The sequence below is a fragment of the Phalaenopsis equestris genome, unplaced genomic scaffold, assembly GCF_001263595.1.
Source record: "Phalaenopsis equestris unplaced genomic scaffold, ASM126359v1 Scaffold000711, whole genome shotgun sequence".
Classification (NCBI taxonomy): domain Eukaryota; kingdom Viridiplantae; phylum Streptophyta; class Magnoliopsida; order Asparagales; family Orchidaceae; genus Phalaenopsis; species Phalaenopsis equestris.
Genome location: NW_018165151.1, coordinates 760,487 through 780,057, shown reverse-complemented (window position 1 = coordinate 780,057; position 19,571 = coordinate 760,487). Strand labels below are relative to the sequence as shown.

Sequence of the window (19,571 nt, the reverse complement as noted above, 5' to 3'; positions counted from 1 at the left end):
TTAAGATTCAATCTATTTCTATTTGAAAAATAAGATCATATTTATAATTTTCTAAAAAGATATTTTGATAAATTTTGCTAAAAATTAAAAACACATTTTTAGGGTCATTTTTTATGTATTTACGTGTTGAACACCTAAACTTTCATATGTATGTGTGACTCAAATCCTTAATAATCCATGGAAAATATCACAATAAACTAACATTTAATAACGAAATGCACTTCATTATGCATGGGCTAGGGCTGTAAATGAACAAATGCACTTGATGAACAACTTGAACTCGACTCGATTAAGGCTCAAACATGTGCATTCAAATTAATAAATAAACAAGCTTGAGCAAATTTTAAAAGCTCAAAACTTAAACAAACTAAATATGAATATAACCGAACTTATTCGTTTATGTTCACAAACAAACTCGTTCGTCATTCAATTACTTGTTCAATACTTGATATTAAGCTTAATAATTTTAAATGAACGAATCACTTTATAGTAAAACCAAAATAAGATTTTAGGAAAAGACAACTCAGTTTCGTAACCAGTAGTAGCAGGCTAAAATCTTTAGTAGCTTTTATTATATCACAACGATTACGCGGAAGATGATTCTTTTACTTAGATACATCAGCTGGTGGAAAGTGGATACAAATAACAGAGCTGATCCAACTTATCCAAGCCCTACTATACAAATATAGCTAATAGATTGTCTAGAAGTCAGGCATTCACTACTAGTTATGTACAATAGGAGATTTCATCATAATATTCACAGAGCAGCCATTCACCTTGGCTACATGTCCATGTTGATGAACAAGCCGTCATCCTCCCCTTCTTCCAGTATCTCCTCATCAGGTAGACCATCAATAGCCAAGTTGCTACCACCATAGCCAAAAAAAAGAGGTAATTTAAACGAAGTTTATTTATAGGAAGATTTACATACATGCCACTCATATCTTATGTATTTATATATATAACATCTAAATATCATTTTTTAAATTCATACCACCTTATGCATAAAAAGGTGTAATTCACTTTTCAGAAGTTAAATTGGTGGTATTTTTTATGTGATTAAAGATTTGGGTGGTTAAAATGTGAAAAAGCAAAGTTTTGTGTTAGATTCGTAAATACATAGAAATTGTTGCGAGCGCGAAACATAAGTTGGGAGTTTGGGAAGTCACCTTAAACAACAACAGCGGAAGCTCACAATGCGCTTGAGTTTTCTGTTGTAGAAAAAGAAATTGAAGGACCAACTGCATTAAGGTATACCACAAGTCAAAATTAAAGTGAATCCATGGCTCAAAAATGGTAATTTTATAAAAATGGAGCTTACATTGCTCCCTTCTCAATGGAAGGGTCCCCTTCAAAATCTGGATTGTAGCTGTAAACTTCACATTCATCCAGCTTTATAACCTGCATAGAAAGCCAATATACATATCACTGCTGCTGCCAATATTTAATTTACTTGGCTTCGAGGATTGAGTATAAAACTTTACACAGATGCTTCACCTCATCAATGGCCTTTGCCATGCTCTCCAGAAGGGAACCGTCATTAAGTAGGGACCATTCCTGAAGAAAATGTTGAGCTAAAGCAAATTGAATATCCACAAAGTATGCTTATATACTTAAGTTATATGGATAAAGTAAATATTATAGTAAGAGGCAAATTTTGAGATACGGTCATTGCTTTAACAATACATGCATGCAGATAAGCTCACAGTCAGCAATGATTTAAGAAAAAAGTAAAATGAGATAAATAAAAGCACAAAATTATTGACTTGTTGGATCCATGGAGTTGCAAGTTGGGACTAGAAATTGGAACTGGAGGTACTGAAGGATCATGTGCCACTTAAACCTGCTAGTTAAGTTATACAAACAAGGAACTGGCACTAGAGATGTGTCTCATCTATCTCCGCCAAGGATTACATTTACAAGCTTATAAATATTTAAAAGGTTTAAAGTTGAGATTCAATATAAATAAATAAATAGAAGACATGAAAAGAAACAAAAGATAATCCAATGAATTAAATCAGCAAAATATTCTGATTCAATTAACCACCATGGTGAAGAAGGAATGATAGCTCAGTTCTGAGAGGGAAACACCTAGAATCACATTGCTCAGAGACAACATGACATCATCCGCCCAACAGTTAAGACAGTTGAAACTTTCAGCTGAAAAAGATGCCAGCTTGCCCACTTTATAATATGTTTGGTAGGATTGCTGTTATATTTATCAAATAAAACCAAGAAATCATGAGGAAGTTGGCTGTTGTAAAAAACTGAACTCTCATAAAGTAAGCTAAACAGACTTTTTAGGGAAGCCCAGCTGCCGCCAGCCCATAGGAAACAAAGTGCATAGTGCCACAAATAACTATGTAAGCATTGAGCAGGCAGCCATACAGATTTGTCAAGAAAAAAACTTGAGGGAAGTATGAAAATCTCACAAATTATTACGGAAGACATAATTTTGTGTATTGAAAATTGGCCTCTTCATAACTAAATTTCTTCACGCTCCCTAAATGCATTTTTTTTCTATTGCATAGAATAAGCAACACCTAACGGCACACTATGGCAGACAATAAACAAACATGACTTTTTGTACCTTCGTTTAGGATTTTCCTTGTTCATTTTATTTGCTATCCGATATTTTTCTCATTATTTCCCTGTGCTGCTGATGCTGACCATTCCAAATATCTAAACATTGATTGGATTTGCAATACGTCCCATCCAAAATGGAAACAGAATAGCAAAAGCAGACATTTCTTTTGTCTACTTGAACGTAGACCCACCTACAAAAATATTAGATTCAAAAAAAACAAAAAAAAACAAAAAAGACTACAAAAACCTTGATTTTGAACCTTTAGATCCTGAAAAACTTTTGGCTGAGCCTAACAGCTATTCCAAATATGGAGGCATCAAGGGCTCCCCAACCAATTCTCCCTCAAGCCAAACGCTCCAGGCCCAACCCAAACATTCATTCTCAACCTCTTCCTTTGGATAGCTGGCATTCTTCAAATGTTCAATACCCAAATCCTATGCATATATCAACACACACACACACACACACAAATCCCGATCCTCCTCAAAAAATTATGCAAAAAAAAGGGGGATCATATCAAATTTTGTTCTAAAGCAGTTCAAGATATTCACAAGTATATCAATCAGATGAAATGCCCACAAATTTTGGATTTGCAGAATGATAAGATTACAACTTCTCTGTTTGCAGCACTATCTATACGCAAACTTCTCACATGTTCTTACAAATTAAGCATTTTCTATGCAATCTTGCCAAGAGGAGTAGATCAAAACCACTTTCACAAAGCCAGGTGCATGCAAGAGGATGAGAATAACAAGTCAACATTCATTTTTAATAAGCACATGCTTCAATAGCCACGACAAAGGGTATGGCTGTCCACCAAAAGAGAGCTAACCCCAAAGCCACCCCTAGTTTGGATTGTAAGCAACTCACCAAGTTACCAACATGATGGTAGAATCACAATTAATTTCCAGTCATACAAATGGCTCTGAATTCAATTTCAAGCACCATACACCGTGTCCTTACAGAATCTTCAATCTAATCATGAAGATATCCCTTCACCACAACAAAGGTCATTGAAAATGTCTGGAATGACTCATTAATAGAGTTCGTAAAGTAAATGGCAAGTGAAAAAATGAATCTTTTCTGTATAGTATGGCTGCCTAAGCATCATCATCATCATTATTTTTGTTTTATTTATTTGGAGGTGGATTCAGAATCCTTCTTATCTGCTCATTCATTTTAAGCACTGCATGAAGCTGTTTAACAACTATTTTAAAACAATTTTTCCATTTTATCTTTGGTTTGCATCTTTTTCTTTCCAATTTCACATTAACACCTGCTCATGATGCATTTTTTTGCTTTAATGTGTATTAACAAATGATCTAAATGAACTCCAAAATCTTATCTTCAATGGCTGCTATTACAATTACCTCTCTAGTGCAATTATTCCTCCATCCTTCTTAATTTTATCACAAAAGCAAATACATATCTAGTCTTACAGAAAAGAAATAATATACCTTAGCAGCCTCAAACAAGTAGGTGTCAAAAATCTGCCTGAAGCTGTCCCATTCTTCCTCTCTGAAAAACAAATGTGCCTGCACTGCACTGCTTAACCAAGAAAGGGTGATAATGCGATGTCACATTAATATAAAAACAGATTCACTTTGGAGGCAGAAAAGGAGGAGAAAAGGGGATAGGTTCATTGCAAGGAAAGGGTGAGACGGGATGAGGATAGTCAGAGAAAAAAGAGCATTTACTCAAAAAAACTATAATAAAAGTAACCACAAAGCTCTGCCAGGAAATGGAGAGACTTGAACTCTCAACTCATAGAGCAACGGTTATGCACCGCCTGTCAAACCATTTGACAACATTCCCCAATAGTGGTAGGAAAAAGAAAAGGTGGGTTGCCATACTGCTGCTTTCACAAGCCGACGGACATTACCCAATAACATTCCCCCACTTTGAATATCAAAAATCAAATGCGTACCTGAAGTCATAGTCTGGATACATATGACCCAGAGTAAGAACCAGGTAAATCAATGTTCTGCGGCTGAGACAAAGAAAATGTAATAGAAATCAGGTGCTGAAATATTATTAGCAAGAATTATCTAATTTAGGGCTCCTCGTCACCTTGATCGACTGGAAAGGTATTCCAAAGGCGAGGAAGGGTCACTGTCTGCAGATTGGCTAAGGTAACCGAGAATCTACAGCAAGAAATTTGTAAGGTTGCAATTAAGATTTTTTAAAAAATAAAAAGTTAAGCACAAATCAATCAATGGCTGATAAATCAGCTTACAAAGAGAAATGGTAGAATTGACTGATAAAGAAATGTTTTATTCAACAGAAAACAGCATTACAGTATCAAACACCATCCAGAAAAGTAGAATGCAATTAGATATTTATGAAAGAATTTACCATCTATTAAACAAGTGACAAACTGCCACACATTTTCACAAAAAGAAAGGTGTCACATTAATTTCTAAAACATGAGCATACGATAGAAAAAACATGGTATCATAAGATCACCACCACTTCCCATTCCAAACAAAATTAAAAAAAAAAAAAAGAAAAGAAAAAAAGGAAGTCTTATGTGAGCAACAACATCAAAAACAAAACAGATCAAGTGTATCAAAATTGATTCAGTTTCTCTCAGATCTATTACTCCATTTGGTTAGGAGAAGCCAAAGACAACGTGATAGAACTTTTACTCATTTATTACTTTTAACTAGTTTCTTGATATCTCAATGCTGAATTTTGTTTGTTAATATATATACTTACATTACATTTAACAGCACAGGCAACTTTAAGTAGGAATAAACAGTAACAAAGGATACATAAAAAACCCCCAAAAAGCTGGAATATCACAAAATTCAAATTTCAAATTTCAAAAAAATTGTCATCAACAAAGCTGGTATGTTTTTAGCATAAGAAACGAACAAATCTTCAATGGAGTACAATCTTATTTTATTGAAGTTACTAAATCATGTCAAACTTCAGGTTCTTCATATTTGTGAATTCTACCTTGAAGTTAATGGTAGTTTTTTACTGCATGTAATATGTTTTCTGGTTCTTACCTCATGCTCCAAACTAAAGGAAAGCTTTCGGTCCATTGATGTGTGCTTACCTGGAAATTCCATGTGAAAGCAAAAGCCACATTAAGCGCAAAAAAGCTACTGATTCACTGATGGCAACAAGAGCATAGCTCGTCATATTGTAAACAAGAAAAATCAAATTGCCCTCACAAGAATACGCTTCAAGACTTCCTTTAATGGTACTTTCTCCCAGATTCAAATCATCCAGGAAGAAATTTATACTGTAAAAGGTAAATTATTATTTCAGAAAGATGAACACAATGAATACTGGTAGCATAGCACATTTAGAACACTATCGTGCTGCAGCCAATATAGCTTCAAATAAAATTACTAAAATCATAACTTCAAAATCACCTGTCCAATGGAGTAAATTCCAGAAATTTCATGTTGGAAATCCAAAATTTGAGAAAAGTACAAACTATATCTCTAATAAGAAGTGAATCTAGAATCCATGAATGCCTGTGAAATAGAAGGAACAAGAAAGGTCGTAAACCATTAGAAAAGAAAAACAGAAAAAAAATGACAGTAAGCTGCTTAAGCTGTTGCACAATCATGTCAAAACAATATTGACATCTCATGAAAGAAATGATTAATAATCTTGCCATTAATCAGGAATCTCACCATACAAGTTTCAGGAACCACCCTACTAGGGTAAGTAATTCAGTTTGCTTCAACTTCCTACTCCAATCTAGTGAGTTTCAGCAGTTCTATTGCATAACTTGTTAAGAACAATTACATGCATCCATCCATCCATCCTAGGGTAAGTAATTGAGTGTGCTTCAACTTCCTACTCCAATCTAGTGAGTTTAAGCAGTTATGGTGCCTAACTTGTTAACAACAATTACATCCATCCAACCATCCATCCATCCATATCCATACATACACACAGATATATATATATATATATATATATATATTGTGTGTGTGTTTCTGTTCGTGTGCGTGTTGTCTACACACACGTGTGCATATAAGTATCAGAGCTGATTCTTTTCTATGAACTTCAAAAATTTTAGAGTTTGCAGAACCTACACTTGCTTCAGAGTTGTTTTTGTTCCCGTCTATCTATGTACAGTAAAAATCCAAAAATATTGTTTATTTACTATTTATGTTGTATGGTTTCTTGATTATTATCTGTTTATTGTTTATTATAATAGTATATCTTAATAGTATGGTTGTGTTCTTTTTATGAGACGCTTTGGTAATCTTGAGTTAAAAAATCAAAACAAAAGAAAATTTTCTTTTTGCAAAAATACCCTATCTTGTTCCTGTACTGCAGATAGCTATCATCACATCATACAAAATGATCAAGCTCAGCTTAATACTGTTGTAAATATATTATCCAACCTATCTGATAGTTTATATCCTTATCAGTTGAAAGTTATAGAAAGTTTGTCTTTCATATCAGTAAACTTAGTAGAAAAATATCCACTAATGGTTTTTTAAAAGATAAGGTGAATTACTTAAAGGTATCTCAGGAAGACATATTGTGAAGCGTTATTCAAGCTGAAAAATAAAAATCAAACTACCCTAGAATACAAAAAAGATTGTCGGAAATCAAAGAAATTTATAAAATTAAGCATTTGAAAAGTGAGAGAGAATTCCATCAGATAAAAGGATTGATAGAGAAACTAAAAGAGCATCAATACAATCGATGTACCCTGAAATTAAATAAAAAGGACCTGAATAACTTTTTGTTACCTATTCGACTGATTACTAGTGATAAGGGTAAAGAAGATTACTTTGAGCCTGAGGATCTTGTGTCAAAATCTGATAGAGTTATCATTCAACAAATCCATATAATCCTAACACTGTTAAGTCATCTCCATTAGTCTCTTTATGAGAATCTTGCGTCAAAATCTGACAGAGTTATCATCCAGTAAATCAATACAATCCTAGCTCCGTTGAGTCATCTCCATTAGAGCCTCTTTATTAGAAAAAGTTATTATGAATCTAGCACAAAATACTTCTACAAATAATAAAGTTGAAAGTGAGTTGAATAGGATTACTTCACATATCAAGACTTTGACATTGGGCAAAACCTCTAAAAAATCTCTTAAGACTCGAAAAGGTTATCAGTTTCTAAAATATGGAGTGAAAATTAATTCTGTTTAATGGATCTTCGCATACTATTATAAATAGATATTCTGTGTCTAATCAATCAAGTTCACTAACCTCATCTTGACTTAATAAATTTCTAGAAGAGAGTAATTCTAGAAGAGATTTCAATGATCAACTACATGGACTTAATCCTTATAAGCTATATTCATAAAGTCTACTAAAAATTCTACAAAATTATTCAATCATCATAGAGAAGTTTTATTGCATTGTACTGACAATACTGAGATTATCATGAACTTGATTACCCCTTAAGCTGACTCTGAACCAAAGAATAAGAAAATTAATACTTATATACATCTTGGATAAGTGGTCTTTTGAATCAAATAACTTATTAGAAAAAAGACAGGAAGTAAAGTATTACTTATCCTATTCGACTCTAGATTTGGTACTCCCAATGAATCTATGATAGAAATCATAGAAATAGATACGAGTGATAATATTGGAATCATCTATATTATCCCTGACAACCATTACTATATCTGGTTTCAAAAAATACATAAAAATCATGATTCAAAGAATGGTTATGAAAAATTCAAATGTGATAATCTATACTCATTTGTCATTTTCCTCGAAAAACTATGTCTAATATCAAAACCAGAATTAGAATCAAAATGAAAAAAGTCACACGTTAACCTCCACTAGTATAAAATTTATACTTTCAAAAGAAGTAAACTCTAAGATATTGGTTGGCTTAGTATGGGATAAATGTCCTCATAGAGAAGAATCTCACACAATTGCTCCTAGCGAATATATTACATTTCAGAATCCTGATAAGAGATAGGACGATAAAATTCTGAATTAGGAAGATGATGAACATGATATGGAGCTAATCAATATTGAGCATGAGGATGATATAAAATTGATGCATATCGAAGAGATAATTGAGGATGAAAAATTTTCTATTGTGTTCCCTTCAAAATTAGGATTACCTGATGATTGGAAATCCATATATAAATTGCAACGGCAAGACAAAAAAATAGAACAAATAAAAATCAATGACGCCTTTTATGCTGATGATAAAGAAAATATAAGGATAATCAAGGGTGATAAAGAAATATAAGATGATATAATGGATAGATATTGGAGTGACTCTATTTCTATTATTGAAAAAAATTATGCAGGACAAGATGAAACCACTTCATTAAACAATCTACATATTCAACCAGTCTAACAGTCCTGCCAGAACAACAATTATGTTCCAATGGAATATAATATAGGTCATCGGACTAGACGGTCTATTAACACCTATGATCGCAAAAATCAATTGCTAAGAACTTCCGGAAAAAAGAAGCCCAAATGAAATTTTTTTTTTCTTCAAAAATAAAGTCTTACTAAATATCACTGCGTGCAATCCTGAGATGTATGACAATTGTTTGGAACAATTGACAACCCAGATGGCTAGAGATTATCAACAAAAACACAAAGACAATTTGAAAAATGGTGAAGAAATGATAGAATGTGAAAATTATTTAGGCGATATTGCAAGATCAATAAGGTAATCCTACAAGAGAAATCTTTCAGATGAAGTAGCTGGATTAGCTAGTCAATGTAACAATATTCTAAAGACTACTTAATCCATAGAATCTTAACTGGTAAAAATTGAAATTATGGATTAATTCTAAAGCAATTCAATGCAATGAGAGACCTTGAGCAAATCAAAATCAAACACTAAAAATACATTAAAACTTTGCAAAAAACTTTATATGTTAGTTTATATATCTAAAATTACTACTCGAGTGAACATGGTGAAAGACAATTTTCAAAATTGTCTGGAGAATTGATGAAGGAAATACACAAGCTTTGACTACTCAGAATATAGTCCCACGGTTTGACAACATGGGTGTAAGAATCTAATTCATATTCCAAAAAAAAAAAAGTGCATATATCTCTATGTAAGAATCTAATTCATATTCCCAAAAAAAAAAAAGTGCATATATCTCTATCCAAAGACAATTGAAAGAATGTTGTGAAAGAATGTTGCGGAGTAGTCTCGACAATCCAAACTCCCCAATATGGAAGGAGGCTTATCTTCTTCTCCATTTATTTGAGGACGTCGACGGAACACGCACCTCGTAGGCTAATGATAGTCTTGTATTCAATCACCACCTTCATAGCCAAGAGCTACAAGGAGATTCCGGTGGCTATTTCGATCTCTGATATCATGTAATTTTGGAGAAGGAAAAAATAATAATTCACCTTTAATTCCATAATAAGCATTTGTAAGATAAATAGCAGAGGAAGGTCACCAAACTAGAAAAGCCATAAAATCAATCATGAAATCCCAGTGCTATAAAAGAAAAAAAAATTAATACTCTAAAAATAGAAAATACTGAAGTTAGGCAATCCTAAAATATCAAAAATATTAAAAAATTTATCATACATATATATATGCATATGAACTTATATGAAAATCATTATATTCCATAATTACCATAATTGTCATATGTAATTTCAAGTTAGACATGTTATGATATCCTTTCACATAAATCTTTTTTGAAAATTTTTAATGCTCTCCATTTACTCTATTTTCCTTCCACTTTCTTTTGTTGATTCCTCACCTCGTATTCTACCAAAGGACATATTTTCATCTGTGGCTCTTTCCACAACTCTTTCTGAAAGATCCAAGAATCATCTTTGAAAACAAAACAAAAAAAAATTCAACTATGGACAATTTAAGTTACAACTTTACTGCTGTTCTTTTAAATATGATAAGACAAAGCTCTATGGTAAAACCAAAGTGCACCATTATCAGTGAAGCAACAATCTCAAATTGTATTAACTTTTCGCATAAGCATAATCACTTCAATTGCAACTTGTGCATGCTAAATGACACTTCTTGTACTGGCCATGTTTTCCTGCGTTTGCCTGTGAATACCAATGGTTATATGACAAGAGAATCAACCTTGGTGCTCACTAAGAATTTAACTAGAATTAAAGTTAAATTAAACTGTTTAACTAGAGACATGATTAGAGGGAATTTTTGTCGAAGGTTAATTAGGAAAATCAGATTCAAACTGGTATGAAATATTCATTGTTAGCCCAATGAGAAGCATTTCATTCGGCTTCATGAATCCCACTTTTGAATTAATCTTGTTATGGGTTCCTTTTGAGGTGATAAGTATATCAAGGTTTATCAAGTAATGTTTGTTTTGCATAACATTCAGATATGTTACACTTGATCCGCGTATAGAATTTCATGTTTCATTATTGAATCCATCAACCTTCCTCCTTATTGTTCCATCCAAGTACATTTTCAAAAAATCCAAACCTTCAGTAGGTGTTACACCCACTATCTCTATCTTTAATATTAAATTTGTAACTTTACATTCCTTACTAACCACACATCCACTCTTTTTTTAGATATGCACAAACTCATATGTGCAAGCACTAAAACCCAATACCTCATAGTTTGAAACAAAACACCAGCCACTAGGCCAAATGGTTTGTATAAGCACACATCCATTTAATATACTTATTTCTACTATACAAAACTTGCCTATTACATTCTTATTTGTAACCGAACAATCGTTTTCATAAAACATAATTGATCTTATAATGGTTTAGAATACTTTATCTTTAACATGCCATATGATCTTCTTTGCAATGTGTGCTATGATGCAAATGTTGTCTATTAAAGGCAGCATATCAATTTATTGGACCCATCTTGGCAGGTATTGAGTCAAGCTATCCTAACCCAATTTCTTTCCCTTTTTCTCAATTTATCCGCAGTTTAGCGTCGGACTCTTCCAAAATTAATCAACACGCTAGTCTCACCCTCCTCATATATAATATCCAAAATCCTAGATTAACCGACTCAATGAAAAAAGAGGATTGTACAAAACAAAAAAAATGTTTGAGACCCAAGCATGCATGTCAATAGCAAAAAATAGCATGTGTTACTGCCCATAGCGTAGGGAAGGGCACCCCCCTCCCACTCTATTTACATAAAAAGGCACGCGGTATCAAAACGATGCATGTTAGTTTTGCTATGTATGGGAGATAGCATATAACACGGTGCTCCTGTAGTACAATCTATCTTTAATTTTTTTATTTATTACTTAATATTATATTTATTATTCTTTAATTTGATTTATTTAATTTCTTTATTAGTTATCTAATGAAAAAAAGGGAAGCTTCGTCTAGCACCAACATACTTACAAAGAATTATAATAATAATCAATGTAAAAGATTATGATTTAGAAGATACTAATAATAAAGAAGATAATGCTATTTTGGCTTATAATGATGATAATGATTCTCAAGATTGTTAGTTTTATTTTTTACAAAATGGCATTTGAAAAAAAGATAATATTTTGACTTATGAGAGGTTGGATACTTGTCTAAGAATAAACACTTAATATTATAATAGTGGTAATCTTCTCTATAAATTTCAAAGGGATACAAAGAGATCTAAATTTACTTATTTTAATTCATATGATGGTTTATTTTCAAATCTAGTTGTCTTCCTCACATGATAATGTATATTTAGCTATATCTTAATATATAGTATTTTAATATTGGGGATTTTACATACGTAGCACTCTAAATATTCCAATTTACATATCTCACACTCCAAGCTTTTAATTTAAAAAAAAAACATCTCAAACTTCTTCAACCCCTCAAACTAGCACCTTCGAGAATTCCATTCACAGCCATGTCAATGAGTGTCATGAGCTAATCTCTCGCGGACTAGAAAGGGAGAAGATGATGCCAGTGTGGAAAGCAATGAGATGGCAAGCGAAGGCGAGCGAACAAGAAGGTTGGAAGGAGATTTATGTCCAGCGAAGATGAAAGGATTTGTTCTCAATGCAAGTGGAGTTGAAGGCATCAAAGAGGATGAGAAGAAAGATGAAGGGGAAAGAAACAAAATCTTTGCAGACGTTGAGGATTATAGATTGCAGAAGTGATTTGAGCCGTGATTAAGAAGTTTACTTCCCATTATGAAAAAAAAAAGTGGGCTTCCTACAATTCAATATATACCCACAAACCAAAAACTTAGCATAGAGAAGGGTCCTCCAAATCTCAAATAAAAGTTATCCTCAAAAAAAAAAAAGAAATTTCTTTCTATTCTCTGCTATTAGCTTATTAAAAAGTTTTGGGCAAAGCAATCCTCTCAGGGCATGTGACAGTGAGTTGTTGTTGCACACTATTAATGTCATTCTTTTTATTGTTGTTGTTATCGGAAGAAGGAAGAGAAGAGAGTGCAGGTGAGTTATTTTTGTAGGCTGGAGAAGAAAAGTTTTGTGAATCGCAGAAGAGAAGTTTGCGTGCTAGAATAAATTTTCTAATGATGGAGAAGACAGGGAGTAACATATTTATTTTGAGCTATTAGAAAGGATTTGAGAGTTTTATTTGTAAATTAAAAGTTTGAGATGTGAGAAATGAAAATAGGGGTGTTTGAAGTGCTTTGTATGTAAAATCCAATGTTAAAAAAAAAATTCACCATGCAATGTACCATATGCTATGACTACATGGGACCTTTGTGCTATGGTTAGCTCTTAACCATCAACAAACACGGTAAAACCTATATCAAAAATTGTGAAATAAACCTTTTTTCAATTTTTTCTCGCACCAAAACCACCAATTCTTTTTTATCTCTATATTGCTACATCTTCCACAACTTACAAAAAAGGTTGCATCATCATCCTAAGGGCCCGTTTTGGGCAGCTTATAAGTGCGGCGGTGTTTTTGAAAACACCGCCTCACCATTTGGTTTGAGCATTTTTTAAAACACTGTCTAACGCGTTTGGGTTTTTTATACTAAACGCAGGTCGCGGGTCGACCCCCTCGGTCGACTTGCGGGCCACATTTCAGGATAAGTTGTTTATCCTGAAACGCACAAGATGCCCCAAACAGACCTTAAGTCTCATCCAAACTATTGAGACCAAACTTATGAATCCTCATTTTCCATTTATTCATACTAAGAGCGTTTAGAAGTGTTACATTTTTTTGTAAATCATGTTGAACAACATCTATCAATGTAACATTAGTATAACACCATACGTTCCTAATCCTTCGACTTAACTTTATCTACTCATCTAATGGACACAATTTTTACTTTTCACTGTAAATGCCTTGCGAGCTAAGCCTATATTGCATAACCTTGTCTTTAAGAGTGATGCTACACTCCCAAAAGAAAAAAGGAAACAAAAAACTCTTTCAAGGATGCATAAATCTAGTTTGGGATGACCGGTTCACTTTTGCCCATGCGACAAGAGTTTTTGTTCAATTTCATTTAAGGCATGTTTTGCAGCGCCTTTTAATACGATTTATCACTGAATACAAAATCTAGTCATACCGTAAAATACATCAGTTCCGTAGATTTATGAATTTTCTGATTTGGGGTTGCCAAAATTGTACCTTTGATTATGCTTACATATAGATTTACTAAATTCAGTTGGATGCTACAACTGCTCCTCTAATGTAATAATTCCTCAAATGATTTTTTATTCGGTCCTAAACACAAGCAGCCAATGAAATCCAGATAGCCTCTTAATGAAGTATAAACTTTTCTATCTTCAAGATTCTACAATTGTTTCTCTAATGTAATAATTCCTCAAATGATTTTTTATTCGGTCCTAAACACAATCGGTCAATGAAATCAAAGGAATCGCAACATAATAGAAATCTAAAATTCAGTTCAAGCCATAATTTCCTTTGCTTTGATGGCAAAGCAGCGCCTCCTAACCAAAATCAAGCCAGCAAACCAGCAACACTGATTCAAGCACCTCTAGCACATTTCTAATGTCCACACCCGAACCAACTCACATATCGTTCAGATCATAGTCAAAACTTATAATTCCACATGCACCTTTAGCTCATACTCACAAAAAGAACAAAGAGCCACAGCAGCGCAAGCAAGAATAACATAACAAAACAAGGCATAAACCAAATCCCTCATAAAAACTAATCAAGTAGACCAACCAAATCCAAAAACCTAGAAAATCATTCAAAGTCATCTCTAACGGCATTGATTCAAAGTAGAGATCTAAAAGCTTCAGAGCAACGCTTACCTAATTTGACACAAGAGAAAAAGACATTAATAATGGGAAGAGTATGAAACAGACGACTAGGGGTGAAAACGAACCGAACATGAATGAATAGAGCTCATGTTCATGTTCAATTCATTTGAAATTATGTGTTTGAAATATGTTCGTGTTCGAAATTATTCATGAAATTATTGTTCGTGTTTGGTTTGATTTGTTTAAAATTAATTCAAATTGCTCAAAATATTTGAAATGTTCGAATTGTTTGTAATGTTTGCATTGTTCAGTTTATTCGTGTTTGATTCGAATTTGGTTTGAAATGAGTTAAAAAATAAAATGATAATAAATTTAATTATTAATTATTAAATTAACAAAAAAATAAATAAATAACATCCCTATATATAAAAATAAGTATTTCTTCAACTATATCATTATAAATCGTTAATAACAAGTTACAAATGAAATATACATTTAAAGTTCCAAACTCAAATTCTTAAAAAAATATAAATTATTATTATAAAACAATTAAATAAATAATCAATAATTTACAAATACATTACAAATAAAAAAAATACACTTGATTCCAAGTTCCAAGTTCCAACACCCACTCTTCATTCCTCCAAATTTCATTTTATCATAACTTTAATGTACATGTAAATTAAAAAAACAGTAAAAGAAAAAACTAATTAGATCATGACCAAAAAAAAATGAAAAATTGAGTGACATGCATGCTACCTGAAAAGTGGAAATCATTTAACTACAAAGCAACAATCATTAACCAACAACCAAGTGATCCAGCAACCAATAGCGAACAACCAATGGCCAAAACAGGACAATAACAAAAGAGGCACAAAATGATAAACAAAAAACAAGAAAATGAAAATGAAATTGAGCTCAAAACAGACCTAACGAAATTACATTAAAATCTCTTCCAAATACTATAAATATTTTCTATCAAATATTTATAATTATGGTTGAATTTTAATGAAAAGATTGGAAAATATAATTGCACAAACAAAATACCCTACCAAAAGAGAAAGATCTAGAAGTAGTTTAACAAATCAGCAAATTTGATATAATAAGAAAATCCAAAAATTACAGATAGTAGCAATAAAAACTGACAGAAAGCCAATTTAATCTCCAATTTCGAATCTTATTTTATGCATGAACGCAAATATTTTAAAGGTATGTAATCCACATATTATTCATCAGAAGTAACGATTAATTCATAGCTAATAGCTTACAACCAAAAACATAAAAAACTGCACAATGGCTATTAGCCAACAAACAAGTGGTCCAACAACTAAATGGCCAATACGGCAATACCAATAAATCTTAGCCAACAACCAAAAACCAACAACCAGTATAGCATAAAGTGAACAAAAACTGAGGAGAATACCGTAAGAAGTGCATTAGGTCCTACGAGGTTTGTATTTATATATATTAGATATATTGAATGTCAAATATATGTTTAACTCTGGAGGCAAAGACAACAAACATATAAGCATTGTCATTTATACATTTCAGTATTGGAAAGTGGTCAAATTTCAATGCTTGCAACTTCTATTATATAGATCACCAACTTCAAATGTCTTCAACCTTTGTTTCTGATCAGCTTGGGCCATATATTTGCTTTTGTTGATGAAAAAGACTATGAACCAATAACAAGAGATAACAAGAGACTAATCAACAAAAAATCACAGATGCTTGATAAATTCCAACAACGAAGGGCCAAGGTAAGCCCGATATAGAATTGTTGGAGTGGAATAAATTGAATCCCATGAATGTACCTACCTCAATAGAGGGTTGAATCAATAAATAGTGATTGAATAATAAAAGAGTGGCCCCTAGCAAATAGTAAACATATAAAATTTAAAAAACAACATCTTACCCAACAAAATAAACATAAGAATTAAAAAGCACAACATATCCTCCAAAGTGGTTATGATCAAAGGCATGATTCCAATGAACTACAATTGAAATTAAACAAAAGCAATAAAAACAAAAAAAATAATAATAAGTAAAAAAAATAAAACTAAAGTAAACCAAAATAAAAAACTTGGCTCAAATCATAAAATTGTCCATCTGAACAAACCTAAATTTACTTTTTTGAATCTTACCAACTGTAAATTTTTCATCATTTTGTATAAAATTTTGTGTAATACTGCAAGTCTTAAAGGCCTTGTGAGTGCCACCATCAAGTTTGTAATGCCTCCTCCCCTTTCTTAGGGGGTGCAACTAATGATAGTCAGTCCAAGTAGATGGATAAAATCCCAAAATCCTCCACCCTTTCTCATTTACCATAGGAGATACACACCTCCACATGCTTCTATTTCGCCATGATTCATAGGGAGCTTCTTATGTCCTTGAATTTATACCTTAGTTTGAGCTAGATGTGCTTTGCTATATTTAGTGTTACCCTTGTCTTCCTCTACTATTATTAGGGAATATGTCACATCTCATTTCATTATGATCCAATCACCATCTTTTCTACTAACCAATAGCATGGGAGCCACTTGGTATGTGTTGAAAGCCTGAATTAAACTATGATCCTGTTTAGGTTGGCTTGACTTGCTTCATTTAGTTTAGGTTTTTTGGAAGGCATAATTTTGAAGGCAAAATGGACTAGATTGTTCTCATATTTGTTACTCCTTTCAAAGAGTCTTAGATATTGAAGAATTTCTTATGCCCGGATCTATAAGCAGGTCCATTCAATACATTGTGGAGTGATCTAAATTTCTAGAAACTTTAAATCAATATGATTTGCTTGCATCTTCATTTTTTGCTAACTAATTGGTGTAAATCATAGCATGTTAATGCAAATAGATAGAATTATTAAATTGCATTCCCTGTGGTTCCTGCTGCAACTAGAAACTAGATTTGAAGGGCTATTTGATTCACGTATTCTACCCAATGATCCATCTCCTACTGCAACTTCATTCTTATGCTTCGTTCGACCCAATAGCATGTTAGCTTGAGCCATATATTAGTTATTGGCTTCATAACCTGTGTTAAATTTAAAAAACTTGCTTCATTAATTAGCTTCCACATAATGCCCCCATCATAATATATATATGTATATATATTAGTTTTTCTTATAATTAATTGCATATTTGAATTGATGGAATATCATAAGAAAATTCTAAGTATAAAATTTAATAAAAGCCTCCCTTTCACAACAATTTCTTCTTGTGAAGGGTATATCTACTGTAAGCATGCATGAACTTTATATTTAGGGACATTTACGAATATACCACACAATTCTTATGTGTTTACAAGTAGGGCTATCAAAACGGCACGCTGTTCGCGAACAGCTCGTGTTCGGCTCGTTAAGAAGCTTGTGTTCGGCGCTAAGTTAACAAGCCAAACACGAACAACAAGAATAAATATTTGTTCGTTCATGTTCGTCTCATTTTGGCTCGAAATACTACTAATCAATTATATATATTATCTTTGATAAGTAATATTTTAAAAAAAAATAATTGACTACAAAGCTACAAAGATTTATAATCAATTAAAAGTATTAATGAAGAAAATAGAATAAAAATTATAAATTAGATTCAAACGATGTTTTAAATCTTGCCTCAATCTTTAACTTCTTATGGCTACATGATTAGAGTTGTCGAAACGACTCTTTGTTAGTCGACGACTCGTTTTTAGCTCGCTAAACAAACGAGCCGAACACGGACACACTTTTGAGCTTGAAATATAAACGAGCCGACCACGAGTTCAACGCTCGTGTTCGGCTCGTTTACACCCCTATTTACAATAAGAGAAATTTATAAATAGACAATCATTCACGCAATCACGCTATGCTTTACCAAATTAAAATGACAACCATTCACGCAATTCATATAAAATTTGAGAATGCACAATAGTCGAATCACAGCTCACAACAAAACCCTTCTATCAGATCTCATCCATAAAAAAAAAAGATCAGAGCTAGAGGCAATAGTTGAATCACAGCACAAATGCTTATACTTGTATGAAGTTAATGCTTAAACCTGTATGAATCACAGCACAAATGCACAATAACACTCACAACAAAATCCTTATATCAGATCTCATCCATTAAAAAAAAATAAGATCTAGAAGCAATATGCGAGATTTCATTCCCAAATACTTCAAAAACTAGGTTTCACTCAAAAAATTTAAATAAATCTAAAGGAAATTTAAGAGAATTTAAGCTAAGATTCCAACCTGAAGATAAATATAAAATATTAAGAAAAGATATTCAAAAATGACACCTATGTGTCCTTACAAGCAGCCAAGCAAGAACATCGAGTAACCAAGCAAGAATATAGAGCAACTAAGCAAGAATACCGAGCAATCGAGCCAACGCCGACTCGCCAAGCACAAAGATACTTTATCGAGGGCAAATAGAAGTAGAGATAAGAGAACGAACACAAACGACAAACACTAAGCTCTCGCGGCCGAAAGCTTCTCGCGATTTTGGGAGGAGAAGAGAAGGAGAAGACATAAAGAGGGATAGGTTGCCCAACCTGAAAGCTTTCGAGGGATGCGGAGCCGGTTGGTTTACGGGCTTGAGGTTTTTTTATTTATTCACGAATGACGAGCTTTAACAGCTCTACAGACGGCGAGAGAACTGAAGGGATAAAATGCTAAGGACAAAGACAAAGACGGATTGTGTGCAAGGATAGGGCTCTCAAAAATTGATTCAACACAATTCGAACTTGATTGGAAAATATCGGGTTAGGGTTAACCCTAATGTTTTTGAATTCGGTTAGGGTCAAAGAGTTCGACCTATTTATTATTCGGCTCAGGTTCGGGTTGAACCCGAGAACCCAAATATAACCTAAATAAGCACGAAATTTCGGGTCAGATCGG

At 32.8% G+C, this 19,571-nt stretch overlaps 1 protein-coding gene across 2 annotated transcripts; it reads right to left on the bottom strand.

Annotated features, from left to right (window-relative positions):
* Positions 1 to 561: 561 nt before the first annotated feature.
* LOC110030386 (repressor of RNA polymerase III transcription MAF1 homolog) lies at positions 562 to 19,321 on the bottom strand. 2 transcript variants are annotated; one of them, XM_020733070.1, is made up of 11 exons: positions 19,226 to 19,321; positions 5,974 to 6,078; positions 5,770 to 5,840; positions 5,602 to 5,651; positions 4,658 to 4,731; positions 4,515 to 4,577; positions 4,045 to 4,132; positions 1,498 to 1,557; positions 1,322 to 1,401; positions 1,170 to 1,241; positions 562 to 866 (listed from the first exon to the last, which is right to left on the bottom strand). In XM_020733070.1, the coding sequence occupies exons 2-11, from the start codon at positions 6,003 to 6,005 to the stop codon at positions 782 to 784; spliced, it is 675 nt and encodes a 224-aa protein (XP_020588729.1). In that variant the 5' UTR covers positions 6,006 to 6,078; positions 19,226 to 19,321; the 3' UTR covers positions 562 to 781. The 2 variants fall into 2 exon arrangements, with proteins under 2 accessions (XP_020588729.1, XP_020588730.1); XM_020733071.1 differs by lacking the exon at positions 19,226 to 19,321 and adding an exon at positions 19,047 to 19,165.
* Between the last annotated feature and the right edge of the window lie 250 nt (positions 19,322 to 19,571).

Excerpts from the sequence above, each read along its gene's own strand:
- LOC110030386 (XM_020733070.1), bottom strand. The coding sequence starts at position 6,005 with ATGAAATTTCTGGAATTTACTCCATTGGACAG. Across the intron at positions 4,732-5,601 it reads CCTTTAGTTTGGAGCATGAG|ATTCTCGGTTACCTTAGCCA; the intron begins GTAAGAACCAGA and ends TTCTTGCTGTAG. Across the intron at positions 1,402-1,497 it reads TGGCAAAGGCCATTGATGAG|GTTATAAAGCTGGATGAATG; the intron begins GTGAAGCATCTG and ends CTTTCTATGCAG.